The sequence below is a fragment of the Equus asinus genome, chromosome 27 (genome assembly GCF_041296235.1).
Source record: "Equus asinus isolate D_3611 breed Donkey chromosome 27, EquAss-T2T_v2, whole genome shotgun sequence".
NCBI lineage: Eukaryota > Metazoa > Chordata > Mammalia > Perissodactyla > Equidae > Equus > Equus asinus.
The window spans coordinates 6,962,659-6,980,745 of NC_091816.1; the positions used below are offsets into that span (position 1 = coordinate 6,962,659).

The window sequence follows — 18,087 nt, forward strand, 5'->3', positions numbered from 1 at the left end:
TGCTTTTCCTTTATTGCTCCTACCACAATCTATGAGCACACATACATTTGTTGAGTTGTTTTCTCCTTGCTAGTCTGTAAGCTCCATGAAGGCAGGAGCTGTGTCTTTTGGCTCACTCACTTCTGTATGCCCAGAGTCGTCCCAGTACCTGGTGTGCGGTAGATGCTCAGTAGGTGGCACAGAATGCATGCACCAATGGTGCTGGGTCCATCTGGGGGCCGGACGATCTCAGAGCTGGTTGGGCATTATCCAGTGGCTGTGGGGGTGGGTGAACATGGGATTTCTCTCTCTCTCTTTTTCAGAAGGAAAGGGGGAGAGAAAATGGTGAGTAAGGAGAGTAGGTATGGCTTAGCGTTCTTGGGAACTCTCCCTCATGGCCTGGCCCTGTGGAACGTGCTTAGCCTGCTCCACAAGAGATCCTGGGTGACGGCCCTGGTTACAGGGGCCCAGCTTCTCCTCTGATAGAGTCCCCAGACCTTGGAGCCTGGCTTGAAAAAGAAATCTATGTTCCAGAAAGAAACAGCATGTCCCTGACCCTAACTGCCCTCCACTGCCCTCTTCCTGAAGGATTCTGAGCTTGGAAGCCCCAAAAAAGTTTTGGCCACCATTCTTCTCCCCTGAGCATTGATAAGCTACGGTCTGCTGGGGACAGCAGGAGCAGAGGATGAGGGACAGAATATAGAGTTTAGAGGGGGCTGGTTTGAGGTAGGCAGCAGAGGGGAACAGTTAGTTTCGGGGAGGTGGGAGAACACCCTACCTCCTCCTTTCCTCTCTTTCGAGGTGCTCTCCCCACTGAGTGGGCTTGAGGGGTGTAAGTGAGAGCTGAAGGAGCCAGAGGAGTGGGCAAGACCCTCGAGGCACGAGGGAGGGACAGAGGGAGCCTCTTTACCCTAACAGTTCTCAACTAGCGCTGGTACCACCCCCAGGGGCATTTGGAATTGTAGGGGATGTTTTGAGTTGTCTCAATGATTGGGGGGTGCCACAAACAATGAGTGTCTTGAGACCAGGGTTGTTGGCTCAATCTTCTACCCTGCACAGGAGGGTCCTGCCCAATAAAGAATTGTCTTGCCCCAAATGTCAATAGTGCCCCCTCTGAGAAACACTGTGAGATAAGAGAAAAACCAGGACCTTGATTCTTTATCTCTTTGGGACCTTAGACACCCCATGGTTTCTCTCCCCAAGCTCCTGAGAGCCATGGAGAAAAAGTGGAGAGACCCACCCGTGAACACTGGGGCGTGTGATGTGGCACACAAGGAGAGCTTGGGTCACTGTCCTCCTCAGTCCCCTCTCAGCCTGGCCCCTCAAACCTGCACAGCTGTCCAGCAGGCCCTGCTCACTCCAGCTAGGCCTCACTCAGCTGTGATGGTTAACTTTTTCCATATGTCGAGGCTGCTCCTGCGTCAGAAAATGAGAGAGGACCGACAGAGATGCGCGGAGGTGAGGGGTGACGGGGGGAATGTCCGGGGTTGGTGGGAAAGGTTTTTTAGGGGGTGCTGCTGAGAGGGCGAAGTGCTGGGGGAAGTCAACGGCAACACGTTCTAGCCTGTTGGGAGGACGGCTGTTGGCACCAGGAGAAATCCATCCAGCGGAGCCAACCCTCATTAATCATCCGGGCGGCTGAACTGCCAGCTCCTTTCAAGATCTTTCAAGAAGGGTTTTCACCCAAAATAGAGTTGAAAATGTGCTGGGCCCTACTCAGAATCTCATCAGTCTGGGCATTATGGGAAGTGTCAGGCAGGCTGTGACAGACAAGGCCCACTCTGTTCAAGGGGTCCTGACTCCCACAGCCTGTCATATCAAGCGGCTGATCAAATTTGACAGCTTCATTTGTACCTACAGAATAGATAAAAGGGGCTGTTCATTGAAACAAATGGAGGGGAAGGGGTGGGGGAGGGAGGGAGGTGAGGGTGAGAGAGCGTGTGTGTTAGGGGGAGAAATGGCATGGGGGAGGGACAGAGGGGAGGGTGATGGTTAGGAGCATGGGGTGCAAGGAAGGATGCCCTGTAAGAACGTTTCTCCTCCAGCACTCCCAAAGAAGGGAGTAGGGTCGGGGAGACAGGTGAGCATCGAGAAAGGGATGGACGTGACGGTCCACCTGCCAGTGTCACCATCAAGAGCCCTCTCTGTGCTCTGGGCCCTGCAGCTCTAACTGGAGCCAGGAAGGTGGACCCTGGGAACAGGAGAGCCCAGGCTGGGTGACTGTGACGAGGACTGCTGGGCTGGCATGTGGGATGCAAGTTTCAGTACTAAGCCCAGAGCTGAATTTTGGGAAGAGTCTTCCTTCCCTCCCACTGCAGCCCCTTAACTGTGCTATATCTGTACTGAGACTGTCATCCTTCCTTTGACGAGGCTGCTGGGTGGCTGCACCTATGCTGCTGGCCCCGAAGCACTGACTCCCCTAAGTTATTCTTGCAGGTGCCTTTGGGCTCCGTGCAGACGGAAGCTGGTTGGCATGAGCTGGAGGGACATCCCTCAACACACCTTGCACGGTCCAGCTTTGGGCATTGCTCAGGCTGCCCACTGGCCTCTCAGACCTCTCCTTCCTCCTCTGGGCGCTGAGTGAATGAATGAATGAATCCTTCCAGCTTCCCGGGTGCTCTGTATGCCTGGCACTTCGTATGGGTCCCCTTCATTTGTTAATGTCATACTTTATTTCACATGATTAGCACGTGTTTGTATTGTTTTCTCCTACTAGATTGCAGGCAGCTGGATGCAAGTGTTCATGTCTTATGCATCTTCTATCCTTGGATAGCATTTAGCACATGTAGTAGGTTCTCAAGAAATATTTCCATGAGGATAAGCACACTGCAGAGGCTTCATTGTGACCACCAGGAGGTGAGCCCGGGATCAGCAGATTTAAGGTTCTTTTCTGACCTAGGGTCTCTAGAGGAGAGGGTCAGAGAATAGCAAGGCTCCACCCATCCCAGCCACCTGGAGCCTTTGGGAGATTTAAAAAAAGACTCCCTGCCAGGCTCATGCAGCCCAGGCCAGGTGTCTTGAGGGGCCGTGGAGCCCTCACTTACTCCCTTGGCTGGATGTGCTTGTGCAGGGCACCACCTGAACAACAGCACGTGGTGGCTCTGGTGGCAGGAGAAAGGTTTCTGGAATCAGATAGACTTGGTAGGGGCCCTCCCTCTACGGCTCACTGGCTTTGTGACCTTGGGCAAAATATGTTCAATAATGGATTCACCACAGAGAACTGCTGCCGGAATCAACTAAAACCTTGTATGGAGAGTGCTTAGTACAGTGCCTGGCACACAGCAAGCGCTCAATAAATGTTAGAGAAGGAAGAAAGCCATGTCTGCTCCCCATTGGCCAGACCTTTTTCATTTCAGCTTGGAGCACATACCGTTGATGGCATTTGCTCATCACTGACCATTGATCATGATTGCTTTGAATCAATCCTTCACTTTTAGTGACTTTCACAAATGCAAGCATTGCCAGACTCTAACACATGGGAGGTGCCCACCCTTCTTATAAGGAGGAGTGGTCAGTACGCTGCCTCAGTGCTCAACTGGTGGTTCTTCGCAAGCCACCAGATGGAGATCTCAGGACTACAAGGTATGAGGAAGGTCACGCATCTCTTTGAACTTCAAGGTCTCACAGACCTCAGACTTAACCATGGGGAGGCCAGCCTTATCTGGCTAGAACGTTCCATTCCTGCACCTGTCTCCCACAACTTCAAGTGTAAACTTCCTCCAGGTAAACAGGGCTCAGTGGGTTTGGAAGGAGCTTCTGTTAGGTAAGGCCTGAGGACGCAGGGCGGAGGGGAGCTGGAGAGAGCGAGAGGTGAGTTCTCATCCTGCTTCTCCCTTCCTCACGGTGTGGCCCTTGGCAGTCACTTGTGCCTTCCTCTCGCCACAAACTCAGTTTCCCCCTGTGTAAATGAGCATGGTTGGGCAGGATGGAAGCTGTTCATAGCACCCAGGCAACACCTGTGGTGGACCCTCTTTTAGCTCTTTTTTCCTTCTGGGCATGAGGGAGGGTCCATGTCCCACCTTCGCAGTGGGGATGGGGCTGTGTGACCAGTTCTGGTCAGAAGATTATGAGCAGAGGTGGCATAGTTCATTTTTAGCCTGAAACACATAATTGTTTGTGCAAGACCCTTGCACTCCAGCCCTTTGCCTGCTGTGACCTCTGAGGATGTTCCTCTGTCAGTCAGTGGGCCTGATTAATTACACACACCACTGGGATGCTTTCTGATGTGTCACCTTGTTAGACCGAATGAGAGTCCCCATCATTGAATCAAACACTGATGGAGATACTTCTGTGAAGGAATTTTGCAGATATGATTGAGGTCCATAATCAGTTGACTTTAAGTGGATCAAAAGGGAGATCAGCTGGGGTGGGCCTGACCTAATTAGGCAAGCCCTTTAAAAGAGAGCTTAGGCCTTCCCCGAGCTCAGAGACTCCAAATGGCTTGTGCCAGTAGAGTTTCAGCCTGCCTGTGATTGTCCCTGACTGCCTGCCTGCCTGCCCTACAGACTTCCAGCTTGCTCAGCCAGTCCCACAGCTGTTGTAAGCCAATGCCTTGCTATAGTACTGGTTCTGCTTCTCTGGTCAAACCCTGACTGAGACAGAGAGCCCTATCAATCCATGATGGAGATGTAGTATAAGTGAAAATAAGCCCTTTTTGTGTTAAACCCCTGAGAGTTTGGGGTTAGTTTGTTACTGCAGCATAATCTAGCCTAGACTGACTACCACAATGGCATTAGTGGGGCCCTTAGTCCCTCAGATCTGAACTAGCTTACACATCCATCTCCTTCTAGACTGGCAGCTCCTTGAGGCAAAGCCAGTGTCTCAACTTTTAATCCCCAGAGAAGCCCATGGCACCTAGTTCATGGTGGGCGCTCTATAATATTTACTGAATGAGTCAGCCCAGCGCACTGAGCAGCCTCTCAGCTCTTGGAAGGAGGGGCGGGACTGACGTAGGTTGAATTGTGTGGTGTCTAGCACGGTCCCAACACATGCAGGGGCACTGGCCAAAACTTTCCCATGTGACAGTTCCCCTTATTCTATCCATCTGTAGTATCTCGACCCATTTAGATACAAAGTCTGAAGCTACTTGGCTTAGTGCAAAGAGTTTTATAGTCAGAACTGTGTTAGAATCCTGATTCTACAGCCCTTTCCCTGTGAGATCTTGGGCAATTTACTTCTCCAAATTTCAGTTTTCTCATTAAAGGGATCTGCAGGTTGGTTGTAAGTATTAAATGCCCAGCGTATTTTATTATGTTTAGCTGTGCCATCACACACACAAAATGATGCTTCTTGAGATGCCCTAGGGTGGGCATGGCCTAGAATTTCTGTCTATTTGTTTTATGGTGCCCATATTTGAAGTCAAAACTAAGAAGGAAGAGCATGGCCACACTGTTTCCTTTGTGGACCACATACAAACCCGTACGTAACTCACGCCGCATACGCACGTTCACATGTGCGCACACCCAGGAGAGCAAACAGGACACGGGGCACGTGCAATGTCATTTTCCAAATTACGGTTTCCATTCTCAAATCTGGCTCTGATTTAAACTCCAGGAGGACCACTTTATTTTGTGTTCCAAAGGGCTGGGGAGATACCCACTGCCCAGTCAGAGCAAAGGTCCCCTCACTGTGGTTTGATTTTGATCTGCTTTTCATTTCTGCCCTCGCCAGTTCCATTTTCCCAAAGCAGTTGGCCGTAGGCTATGAAAAATGTGATTCTTTTCATAGAACTTCATTTAACCTCACAGGATCCTCAACATTATTTTAATAATTTCCGACCCACTTACGCACCTAAGCAGTCTCTGAAATACCTGTGTCACCTTATCCTCAGCATTTCATCAAATTAAAAAAAGTCTTAATAATTCATTTCGTGGGAGCCAGTGCTCTGGGTAAAAAGTCCACATTACAATATTCTTCTTGGGCCCTCTCCGCCTGTCCCCCATTATAGAGGTAAAGTCATGAGGTTTCTTTTTCTGGATCTTCCACATTGACTGTCCCAATAGAAACTTTCGGATTGTATTTGACTGGGAGCCAGTGACAGAACATCCTTACCAACTCTGACAACCACAATGCTTCACTCTTTAAACATTTTATAAACTCATAGAATATTCCAGTTAGAAAGCGCTGGCAGATGATAGGACCCAACAACTTCATTTCAGAAATTTGGAAAATAGATTCAGAGAGATTAAGGGACTTGCCCAAGGTCACCCAGCGGTTAAGTTTCAGAACTAGAACAAAATCCAGGTTTTCTTACTCCCCTCTCAATGCTCTTTCTACTATATGTACAACGACTAGACTTTGTGGATTTCCCAGGACAGTCCTAAAGGTCACCAAAGTACACTTGTGCCATTTGTCTCCAACTTGAAGTTTATAAAATATGGTCACTTCCTTTTCTCTCAGCCAGCAGGCTCAACTTCTTTTCTCTTAAGAGAAAGTTTTCCTGGCTCATCTGTTGATCAAAATCCACTGACAGCCTTTCCTGTTTTAGAAAGCGTTAATAATGCTGGGGATAGGCCACCACCCTGGGAAAACTTGGAAAAGCACTTCATTTAGGAAGAAGGACAAACCGTTTCCATGCCTGGAGTGCTCTGTGGAAGGTGCAGGCTGATTAGGCAGAGAGCGGGTGGGAGAAAGTTCGGCTACGTTGGATACGGCATTGGGGAAGTCTGCTCCTTGCTCTGTTTTAGAAATGGCAATTACAGGCTCAGGGGCTCCAGTTCCAGCCCTCTGACAGCTGTGGAATAAAGACCTCAGCCTTCTTTCAGTCTTCAAAGAGGACGGGCCCAGGAGGAATTGGGGAGCCTCCCACCAGATTGGAGCTCCCATGGGAAGGTCCCCAACATCACCCGCAGTGGGCTGCCGTCTGGCTCCTGCAGCTCCACCACCTGATGGGCACGATTAGCACCTTACTGAATCCTGCCCTCTTCTCACTGTCTGCCCAGGACGATTTAGCCCTTTACTAGATCAGCATAAATGCACTTATGTACAATGCTATCTTTCTCCTTGTCTCATGGGGATGTCTTGTCTCCCTAAATCGGGCAGGAATTTTGTCCGAGTTTTCTTCTGTGTGTCATGGCATCCGGCATTGTGCTGGGCACGTAAGCGGAATTCTGTAAATTGTTTGCTGCGATGATTGACCGCCTGGAAATATCATCCCTAAATACTGGGACTCTCTTTTCGAGCTGCCATTTCTCTATTTTGGTCATTAGATACATCATTTGTCAAAACATAAACTGTACAAGTGGAAAGAAGTAGATATCACATTTGTGGTTCCACCACCTCTTTTTAAAAGTTGAAATCAACCCTGGGACTCCGTCAATTTCCCACAAAGCTCCTGGCCCTGCTCCCACCCTTGGACTACGGGGCGGCTTTGGTTCTGTTTTTTGCCTGGCCTTGCCCCATCACCCACTCCCAGGCATCCCCCTCTGCTGGGTGCTTTTCCTGTACTTGGACCCAGTGGCTAACAGCTGGTTTGGGGGGACTGGAGGAGAAAATGTGGGCATGCTGAGTGTGACAATGGGGCCGGCTTTGTCCAGGGGCCATGGTGCGTCTCCACTGACCTTGGAACTGAGCGACTGGGGACACTCGAGGGGAGGCAGCTTCCTTCCCTCTCCGGGCTGCAGCTTTTTAATGTCTTCTTTGTTGGTCTGGGCCCCTGGAGACTGAACTGAAGGGAGAGACTTTCGGCTGCTCCCTCCCTCCTGGACAAAATGGTGCATGCTTTTCCTGTTTAAACAGGGCACAGTTGTGAAGTAACCTGACTTCGCACACACCAAGGCCCGGCAACGGCTGCAATAAATCAATAGGAAAATAGAAGCTGCCAGTTAGACTAAACAAGTACATTTGCAAAGACGGCTAGCCCTCATTAATCACTCTGACAGTCCTAAAAACACATTTCCCCTTTAATGACTGTATTTGGATAATCAGTGCTTTTTCCTCCTCAGTCAGAGTTTGAGTAACAGACAGCTGGTGTTATTACAGCCATTGAGGAGGGAGTGCTGGATTAGGGTCGAAGGAGAGCCATCCACTGGAGGTCTCCTCCAACGGGGTTGGCTGCAAAGCCGTTGTTATGCAATAATGAGGGGAAGCTTTGTCCTGCCCGTTGATGGCTCCAGGGCAGCCATGTGCAAGTTCCCCTTAAACCTTGACACCCACCTGCATTCTGTGCACACAAAAGCCTCGTGTTGGGTTTTATGAGTGTTGGCAGATCTAACCCCAGTAGGGGAGGCAGGAGTTTCTCTGGCAGTGAAGTAGGAAGATGGGTCGATGCGATTTGGCTGTGTTTCCTTTAGGTGACTTTGGCTTTCAGGAGAAAGTTTGAAACCCAGCACATTTCTCTTTATAAATGATGTAACACATTAATGCACAGCACATTATGAAAATGGTAATTCAAACCCATAGTGCTCCAAATTAAACCATACATTATCGGATGCACTCAACCATCTATTTTGCAGAAAGACAGGATGAATGAGATCAAATCAAACAGAAAACTGGAGTGCAGCTTCCCCTACAGAATGATTAATAAAGTGCCGAGCCATGGGATTATTGTAAGACGGATTCCGCAGTAACCCGGACATCCATCAGGAAGGAGTTAGTTCATATGAGGAGTGCGCTGGGTGTGTTGGGTAGGACGAGACAGGTACCTTTAGGCTGCCTAAAGACGGTGAAAGGCTCCACACCTCCCACCTGGCCTACAGATTTCTCAGGGTTGGTCGGGGGACGACTGGGAAATTAAAAACGTAACCCCCCACAATTCTGTTTGTGTCAAACCTACATGTGAGGGTGAGTCTCTCCCCTCCCTCTGCTCCTCCTTTCCTCCCACTGCTGCCCACGAGGCCACAAAAATAACCAGGCAAGAGGTGTGAAAATATGACCTGCAGCCAGGAACGTCCAGTGTCTCAAGTTCCAGCTCTGTGGCTTCCACCCTTCCTGGTGCCTTGGGAACACAGGCCCCATTTCTGGCGCCTGGGAGAGATTAGGAGAGGGCGGGGGCGGGGAGGGTTAGGAAGAGAAGGAGGCGGATAAAGAGAAGGTGGAGGTGATTCTCAAAGAAAAAGAGTTGCTGGATGAATTAATTACACAAATAGGCAGTTAGTGGGGGAGGATTATGTCTATTAAAACAGCAACTTTAATGAGAATTTAGCTACTCAAAGTAACAAACTCGCCACCAGCTAATTAAAACAGCCACATTTCTTAGGACTGTCACCCATTCACAGTGGGGAGAGCTGAGCTTTCAGGGTGAGACCTGGGACACTCCAGACTACAATGCCTGCTCTTTGGTGTCACAATGGTAGTTGGGGGCAGCCATTCCCACCCAGGTCCACGGCATCCTTCCTGGTCTACAAAGGCCGCTAATACTCTTTCTGGGGGAAACTCAGTCCTCTCAGGAATTTCTAACCTGTGTTCTCACACCTCATCTGTAAGCCAAGCAGCTAGAGAAGTTTCTTTTGCTAGACAGAGAGTTTGCTGTTGGAAATATTCAGTCTCTTCCTTTCTCTGGTCCCAACTAGAAGACCATAAAGTTTAAGTCTCCCTGCAGAGGGAGCAATTGCCAGCAGACTTAGCAGGCATTGAAAAAAAAAGGTATCCGAAGGAAAGAGGGGGACTTGAGAGGAAGGGAAGATGGGAAAGAACCAACAGCAAACAAAACAACAGAGAAAAAGCAAAAATAACGCAAGTTGCCACATAGGTCTTTTAAAGATTCGGGCCAACATGAACTCTGAGAAATCGGATAATGATTGCCTAGGAAGACCCAGGGCGACTTCTCCAGCTCATTCAGCCTCTCTCTGACTCGGTCCAACGACGCCAGCAGCGCAGGTCCCTTCCCTAGGACACACATAGGGCCGTATGGTGCCCAGCACTGACATTTTCTGCAGAAGAAGCTTGAGGTTCTCTGGACTGAGGAAGGAATTTTGCCCGGAAACAAAGATAGAGGGCCCCAATCCCCCCACCAAAATCGTCTAACTCTGAGGTTCTGTCAGTTCCCGAGGGCAGGGAGCCGGGTGGGGCCGAGGCCGGCCCTGCGATTCGCTAGTGGGGTTTGGCGTCTACTGAAACAGCGGGCAGAGAGCACCCCTCCCACCCGCTTCCGCACTTGACCTCTGGCCAACGGGCGTTTCGGAAGCACGCAGTTTGCGGGGCACGAACTGCCTAATAAGTCGCTTTCCTCACAGCAAAAGCAAAATAACACAACAGTAACACCACCACCCAAAGCTGCGCGGGGCCGACGCAGAGCAGCGCGGCCAGGAGGGGGCGAGGGAGGCCATTGGAAGCGCGCCAACAGGTGGCCCCGCGCGGCCTCGGCGCAGGTGGCTCGGAGCCCGCGCCCCGGCGTGGGCGCCGGAGGGGGCGGCGGGCGCTTGGGCGGGCCTGGGTTCCCCGGGAGCCCCGCTCTCGCCGCCGAGGAGGAGCGAGTTGGCACCACGGAGGCCCAGCTCTGCCCGGGGCTCCCCTGGAGGAGTGCGGCCTCCGCAGCCGTCCGTCCTCTCCTCGGGCCTCGGCCTCGGGGACTCCCGCGCAGTGGGGAGGTGCCCCGGCCCTCGTCCCACCATCCCAATAAACTGCACCCCCACCCTCGCCCGCCCCAGGATGCAGAAGCCAATGTCAGTGGTAGAAGCTCAAGAAAACAGGGACGGAGAGTGGCTTCAAGGTTCTGCTTAACAGTCGTGCCTTCTCAGCAAAACACAAACGCCATTCAGACAAGTCTCTAGGGGCGCAGGTGGCTGGGGTCGACAACCCAGCGCTGCCCTTGGAGAGCCCACTAACCTTGCGAAGCACCCTTCTCAGCAGGTGCATTTGCCCTTTGGTTTCCTGGCGTATAAAAGTCACCGTCAGGAAACAGCCCGCATTTAGAGTGGAAAGCGCCAAAGGAGCCGTCGGGGCCGGGGCCAGTCGCTCGTCTTTCTGCCACCAGGTGGCGCCAGAGGCACGTTGTCTTTGCCCGCCCGAGGTCTCCCCGACCGTGCAGCCACGAGTGTGTTTGAGCCCTGGGTCCTGGATCCCTTATTGGCCCCTTGCACCTCAAATCTGGGCCCAGAGGAAAATTCATGGACACACTCCCTCCACCCTGTCCCCAGGAAATGTCAAGGCTTGTGAAGTGAGGCTGGGAGCTAAATAGCCAAGTGGAAAAAAAAAAAAAAATAAAGGCGGTTTTATGTTATTTGTAATGCGTTGGCAGAAGTTTTGTTTTTTTCTCCCCCCTTTCTTAAGGAAAGGCATTCAACTCGTCCTTGAACGGAAATCTCAGAAGGAAACCATAAGGTATTTTAAACAAGAATAGAAGAGGGGCATCTGCTCAGTCGTCTGGAAGCGGGACAGTGGGTGAGGCAAGAGAGAAACACACCACGGTGTGAATATAGCCAAGTATTCCATTTATTAACAAAATAAGTCTTACCAAGGGAGAACTCTATTCATCCCAACAGGTCCCGCAGCCCCCGCGCTGCTGCGTAAGACCAGGAGGGAGGGACGGTGTGGGGAGAAGACCCAGGGGCCCGAGTCTTCAATCCCAGCCACTGAGGGAGCCCACGGAAGCCCCCGGCCAACTTTGGGGACTCTGTCGGGTCAGGCCTGGGAGGGGGCGAAGTGGCTGCTGCGATCCGATCCCTGTGCTCCCTGACTCCCCAACCTTCCCCCAACGGAGCTAACAAGGTTCTATGGCCCGCTGACACTGCCACTGGTCTGCCTTGGCAGGATCCAGCCAGACACGCCGACCCTGCCCTGCCGCCAGGAGAGGGCCCTCTGCCCCAACAACGGAAAGAAAAACAAGGACTATAAAAGCACTTCGCAAAATATAAAGAGCAAAGTTTCAGGCCAGCAGGGCCTTCTAGGACTTTGAATAAGATGAGCCCTACAGGCCCCCCGTCCCCCGGGGGGCAATGTGGCCACCAGGTGTTTGGGGCCGGGAAGGGTCTGGAAGGTAGAAAGGCTCTGCGGGAGGCCACGCGGGCCCCTCTCTCAGGGGGCGCCTGCTGTGGGGTCAGGGCTCTCCAGGGCTCAGAGCAAGGTAGGGGTGCAAGGCTCTAATTTTGGGAGCCAGGGCACAGACCAAGGACCCGAGGAGGAGAGGGTCGCAGGGGAGGAGTCACAGAGCAGAGTCCCGGGTCACCAGAGCGCACGACCTCCTGCCACCAAGGCCGCTCTCTGCACCCCCCAAATGCATTACAAAAAAATCTCCTCTCTGTTACTCGAACAAAGAAAAAACGGAACCTCAAATGGAAGGAACAAGAGGGAATGAAGGAGAAAGAGGGGAAAAGAGAAGGGGAAATGTAGTTGTAACGGTTAAGAAGCATGCAAGAAACTCCCCAGGAAGGGAAAACAAAACAAGTAGAAGAACCCCGGAACCCCAACTCCCTCCTCCCCCTAAAACCAAACCAAAAAAAAAAAAAGCAAAAGGGAAAAATATTTAAAACTTACATCTAAGAAAAAGAAAAAATAAAAGAAAGGAAGAGGGGCGGGGAACATGTAGTTATTTGAGATTAATATTATTATTGGGGGAACACAGACTTTTTGCATACCATTGACTCGTGTGGGCCGATAATGCACTTATATTCCCAGCTTGTAAGCTAACATTATAGTAAATAAATACACAGTCCGGCGGGGAGGGGCTGGGCGGGACGCCGGCAGGGACAAGCAGGAGCGGAGGCTGCGGCGGCGAGCGGCGGGGCAGGGCGGCGGGGCGGAGGGCTGGGGAGGGCAGAGCTGTGGTTACTGGTATCCGAGCGCGGAGGCTGAGGCTAGTCTCTGTCCGTACAGCGCATATGGTGAGTAGTAGGGTCCGGCTGTGGGGAGGGACGGCACGGCCAGACCCCCAGCTGTGGATAAGTGGCTCTTGCCATAGGGGTGGTACCGGCTTAGCCCCAAAGTGTGTGGACTCCGCAAGGACAGCGACCCGGGGCTGCCTGGCGCGGTGGGCGGGGGGAGGTGCAGATGGCAGGAGGCGGCGGCCGCGGCGGCTGCGGCGGCGCTGCCCAGGCCCGAGGCCCCGGGGTAGGCGGCCAGAAGTTTCTCTGCGCCCGGGAGGGCCGTGTGAGTCCGTAGGTGGCTAAGCAGCTCCTCCGAGGTGGCGAAGCGCTTGTCGCACGGCCCGCTGGCCGCAACCCAGTTGCAGCTGTGCGGCAGCGGTTCGTTCTGCAGCATGAAGCCGTAGGTGTAGAGGGGGTGGCCCGGGAGCGCGGCCTGAGCGGCGCTGGACGAGAGCGCGGCGGGCTGCAGCGGGTGCCCGGGGTACACCAGCGGGTAGCCCCCCGCCTTCAGGCTGGGCCCAGCCGGGTCGTGCGCACTGCAAGTGGAGCAGCTGGAGCCGCCGAGGTGCGAGGCGCTGTGGTAACCTCCCAGGCAGTAGGGGTCACGGCATAATCCCTGCAGGAAGGAGGGCGGGGAGGCCCCGGTGAGCGGGCTGGAGCTGGGGGGCTTGCCCGGAGGCAGGCCCAGGCCCCCCGACAGCTGGCCTCCCACGAGGCCAGACTTGCTGGGATCCAGGCCAGGCACGAACTGGGACGGGTAGCCGGCGTAGGCGCCCACGATGGAACCATGGTAGCCGATGCTGGAGGGTGGCAGCGGGAACACCGAGTGGCCTGGTTTGTAGGGCGACACCGGCGCCACATGGCCGGCCCCCACCAGCGCCGAGGGCGGCTCCGACTTGCGCCCGGAGGCCCCGGCCTCGGCGCCGCCGCCGTGCGTGCCGGGCTCCCCACCGCTGCCGCGGCTCACAGCCGCAGGCTCCGGGCTGGGCTTCGCTTCCTGGTCTTTCTTGTCCAGCTCCCCGCCGCCACCCCCGCCTCCGTTCTTGCAGTCAGAGTGGTGCGGGGAGCCACCCCGGGAGCCACCGGGCGAGGACGAGGACGACGACGCGGAGACCGGCGCTCCATGCGGGGGAAAGGGCGTGCAGGAGGCGCTGGGGACCCTGAAGCCCGCCTTGTCTCCCGGGGACAAGGAGGACGCGGAGGAGGTGGAAGACACCGAGGAGGAGCCGCTGTCTTTGCGGGAGTCGCCGCCTCCGGAGCCCTTGGAGTAGGGCTTGAAGCTGGACTTGTCCTCGGCTGGGGAGTCCCCCAGCTGCTTGAGCGCCGCGGACGCGGAGGCGGCGCCCGAGGCGGAGCGGCCAGGGTCCTTCTCCGCTCCCAGCCCGTTGGCGGCCGCCGCTACCGAGTTGAGCTTGGACGAGGGCGGCGGGTCCGGCTTGCCGATCTGCGAGCAAGTCTGGGCCAGCAGCGCCAGCGGACTCTTCTTGGCGTCCAGCTGTGGGAGACAGCGGCAAGGGGAGGGAGAAGGGGGTGAGACTGCGGGACCCACGGAGCAAGCGGGGGTGGCTGGGGAGCTGGGGGGCAGGGCGCGGGGACCCCCGGAGACGGCGCGACGGGCGGGAAGGTCTTGGGGAGAGGACCCGAGAGCGAGGGCCGGCCGGGCGCGGCGCCTGGGCAGAACTGTGCTCACACTGCCCGTCGGCGGGATCCCTCGCTCCACGGGGCCCCGGAGTGCGCCACAGGCCCTGGGGAGTGGGGCAGTGGAAGCAGTCCACCCAAGGCCACCGCGGGAGATGGTGACTTCTCTGCAGTCGGGGCTTGAGGACAGGCTGTGACTCTCCTTCCCTATGTCCAGGGAAAAACTTACTCCTTCAGTTTGGGGAACTTCGCTTGGGACGGGTTTCTGGCTGTGGCGCCGCGGGTAGGAGCGGGGAGAAGCGCTTTCTGAAGCGAGCGCCGCGGCTGGCGCTCTCTTATGAGCCCCTCCCTCCCGGGGAGGGCACCCAGGGAAGTGGGAGGAAGAAAGACCTGGGATCGGGAGTGCCAGGGCGTAGTGAGCTCTAACCGGATGGGACAGAGGCGGAGTGGGACGGGGGCGATCGAGCTTCAGAGAGATCAAACCGGGATGGGGGAGGGGGAAGGCCCGGGAGAGAGCATCTCTGGCCTGGAAACTGGGTGCTGGAAGAAAAGTAAAGGACCCAGTGGAGACTCCAAGAGCAAACCCAATCGGAGAGAAAATACGTAGCTCCGAAAGGCGAGGGTGGAAGGGGAACCTTCCACGGAGAAGCCCGGGGAGAACCGGGTGGGCTCTGATCCCTGTTCTCCGTCCCTCCTTACTCCCTCCGCCAGCGTGGCCAGACTGGAGCGTCGCACCCAGCCCCAGGGCGCAGGGAGCAGGGCCGTGGGCCCGGCAGTGGTGGGCGGAATGGGGCCGGCGCTGGGCGGGCAGCGACCAGGAGACTGACCTCAATGGGGCTGACGGGAGTGGAGGACAGCGGCTGCAGGTACTCCGGGTGCAGGAGGTGGCCGGTGTGAGCGCTCAGCATCTTCAGGACCCTGATAGGGAGCCGGTTCGCCTGGCGCAGGGGGTCCGCCGGGGGCAAGAGGGACACCGCCGCCGGCACCGCCGGCCTCTTCCCGCCGCCGCCGCTGCCGCTGCCGCTGCTTTCGGGTGTCCTTGGGTTAGATCCAGCGGGCGAATCGCTCATTTGGAGGAGGCAGCGCCACTGGGGGGGCGGGGAGGGAGGGGGCGCACCGGGGAGGCGAGCTCCCGGGGCGGGTGGGCTCGCGCCGCAGCGTCGGGCGCGGTGCAGCAGTCGCTGCGCCTCCACCCCTCCTCCACCGACGCCGCCGCAGCCCCGCCGCCGCCGCCGCTAGCCCCGGCGAGCAACACAAAAACCTTCGCCTTCCGCGAGCCGCACGTCAAATAGCCGCGAACGGCAGCCACACTTCAAAGGGATCGCCGCGCGCGCCCAATCGCAGCTCTCGCCGGGACCCCGGGGCGGGGAGAGCGGCGGGCGGAGGCTGGCGCCGCCGGTGGGAGGGGAGAGCGTTAAAGGGGCCTCGCCTGCGCGCCGCCGCCGCCTCGGCCTTTACCACTAGCTGTACCCCTTCCATCCCCCACTGGGCCGCCCGTGCCCTGGGGTCCCACAGAGGACGAGACTTCCCCGGGACCCTGGGCTCTGCGCCCTATCCTCTGCCGGCTTTCCTTTCGCTCTCTCCTCTCCCTTCGCACCGCCGTGGGGTGGTGCTGGCGGGGGCAGTCACCCGCCGGCCGTGTGCGTCTGGGGTGGGGTGGATTGGGGTGGGGTAGCGGGGTAGGAGCGCACGGCTCCGGCTCTGGTACTGCGGAGTCCAAGCCGCTCCCAGAGGCCGCCTGGGGGCGGGCCGCACCTCCAGAGCCCCAGGCTTGCTCCGGCTCTGCTCCGGTCCAGCTCTCTTCCCCTAATTGGCTTCTCCTGGGTGTGCTCACTTGGGAGCGTCCGAGCCTCGGAGGCATCCACCGTTCTCCGAACCGCTCCAACAACTTAGAGCCAGTCCTGTCCGAAGCCTGCAAGTTTGAGGACTGCCTTTCGGGGTGAGATGGTCGCGGTGAAGCGCGGTACCCTAGGCTGTGCGCGCCCCTCGATGCGCCCGGCGCGCTGTGTCTGCGCGCTGATTTATAGGTTTGGTGTTTGGGTGTGTTTCAGGTTTGTTACCGTATCCTGTTTAGAGGCGTAAAATTCCTTCACTGCACCGCGCTTAGTTGCTGTTTTGGGGCGACACAGGATCACTGGAGAGGCCAGTATCCCAGAGGAGGAGAAGATCTCTAAGTGCTGAGGTCTATACGAACTCAGAGATGCGCGGCCCCCTCCTCGCGGGATTGGGGGGAGGGTTCCCTACCTTTTCCCAGGGAAATTTCGGAATAAAAACTTTTAATTAAAAATAACAATGTCCTCCTCCCCTAGCTCCCTCTCGCGCCTTTGGGATAAAGTGTGCGTTGCCAGATTCGCACTTGGCAGAGGTTTTACATAGTCATAGTCCTGACATTGAAGTTCCCAGTCCGCGATCGTCAGAAGGTGAAGCTGGTCCTTTGTGCGTCGGCCTCTGGGGAGACCACTTCTCCGTGCTCTCGGCGGCCAGTGGAGGCGCGCTGGTGTCACTGCCTCGCTTCGAGTACCACTTTCCCAGCCCCAATCCATCACTCGGATTGTCAGGCCTGTCACTCGGGGCAGGTTGCTCCAGGACTACTCGTCCCTGACTCTGCTGCGCCTTGAGACAACATGAGAACCCAAGATGGGGATAGATGATTTCGAAGGGGTTCTTCAAACAGAAAGGAATAGCTACCACAGAAATGACAAATAGCGGTCACGCACCTTTATCATGCTCAGTAAAGACAGCATGCACCACTCCCGGGCCATATCAATCATGCATTAAACTCAATTTACTTCCTGGATCTGTGCTGGTTTTTTTTTTTTTGTGGTATGTATAGATCTCTTAGAAATTACACAGGTTAAGAGGAATGCCAAGGGATGCCTTGACTGGGAGATGTCTTCCACATTGTGGCAAGAAGGATACGAGACCGGGGAGCGATCCCAGTTATTTGATTGTGGTGGTCTCTATCCTTCCCCACCCCGTAGCTCTTCTCATGCCAGCCTCTATGCAGTCTGACATCACTGTCACTGCCAACACCACGTTAAGAGTCCACTGCAGGGCCGCTTCAACCTAGAGGGCCCTTTGGCCTTTGGGAGACTGCTATGCAGACGGTGAGCAGGAGAGAGCCTTCCAGAGTGGAAAGGGTGGGCCTTTGGGCACCTTGGAGGAGGAAGAGCTGGGAAGAGGGGAGACCTAGGAGACAGTAAAAGATGAAAGACTCCTTCTTGATTATTATAACCAGCCCAGCTGTGAAAGCCCGCTGAGAAAGCCTTCTAGGACCCCAGCAGATGTGTGTTAGGAATGATTAATGGGAAATCAGTTGGGAGGAAAGAGGAGGGGGAGAGAGAAAAGGCGTTTAGGAATTTGGAAGGAAAAGAGGAGCAGGAGGCAGTAGAAAAGAGAGAGGGAGAAGAACAGAAGATGATAGGATACGTACTCTCTGTTTGGAGAGGAAAAGAGAAGAAAAAGGTAGTGAGCTAATGAAAGGAAGGAGGAGGCCAGGACAGGACAGCCAGGCTCGGGGTGGAGGGTGTGGAATTTGATCTTTAAAAAAACCCCACTCCCTAGCTCACAGCAGTAATCACTGATAGGAGCAGTGGGCGCCAGACAGCATGGAGGTGGAGACCGGCCTGCCCACCACCCCACCCCCACACAATGGAAAATGCTAGCAAAGGAGTGGGGTCACCCTTCCCTTCTGGGTGGTGGTGAGGGCAGCAGGGCTCCTTTGGCCGGA

General features: G+C 55.3%; 1 protein-coding gene and 1 long non-coding RNA gene across 2 annotated transcripts; one reads left to right on the plus strand and one right to left on the minus strand.

Annotated features, from left to right (window-relative positions):
* Positions 1-11,327: 11,327 nt before the first annotated feature.
* On the minus strand, positions 11,328-15,619 carry ZNF703 (zinc finger protein 703). The gene is made up of 2 exons (XM_014851361.3): positions 15,185-15,619; positions 11,328-14,214 (listed from the first exon to the last, which is right to left on the minus strand). Exons 1-2 carry the CDS (start codon positions 15,425-15,427, stop codon positions 12,682-12,684), a joined length of 1,776 nt encoding a protein of 591 aa, XP_014706847.3. The 5' UTR covers positions 15,428-15,619; the 3' UTR covers positions 11,328-12,681.
* Positions 15,492-17,152, plus strand: LOC106837679 (uncharacterized). The gene is made up of 3 exons (XR_001399691.3): positions 15,492-16,296; positions 16,409-16,539; positions 16,667-17,152. It is a non-coding gene; the product is annotated as an uncharacterized lncRNA (long non-coding RNA).
* The last annotated feature ends 935 nt before the right edge of the window (positions 17,153-18,087 follow it).

Bases quoted from the DNA above. Each gene is read 5' to 3' on its own strand.
- ZNF703 (XM_014851361.3), bottom strand. From the start codon at position 15,427: ATGAGCGATTCGCCCGCTGGATCTAACCCAAGGACACCCGAAAGCAGC. The intron at 14,215-15,184 runs GTCAGTCTCCTG...TGTCTCCCACAG, and splicing joins CTCCCGTCAGCCCCATTGAG to CTGGACGCCAAGAAGAGTCC.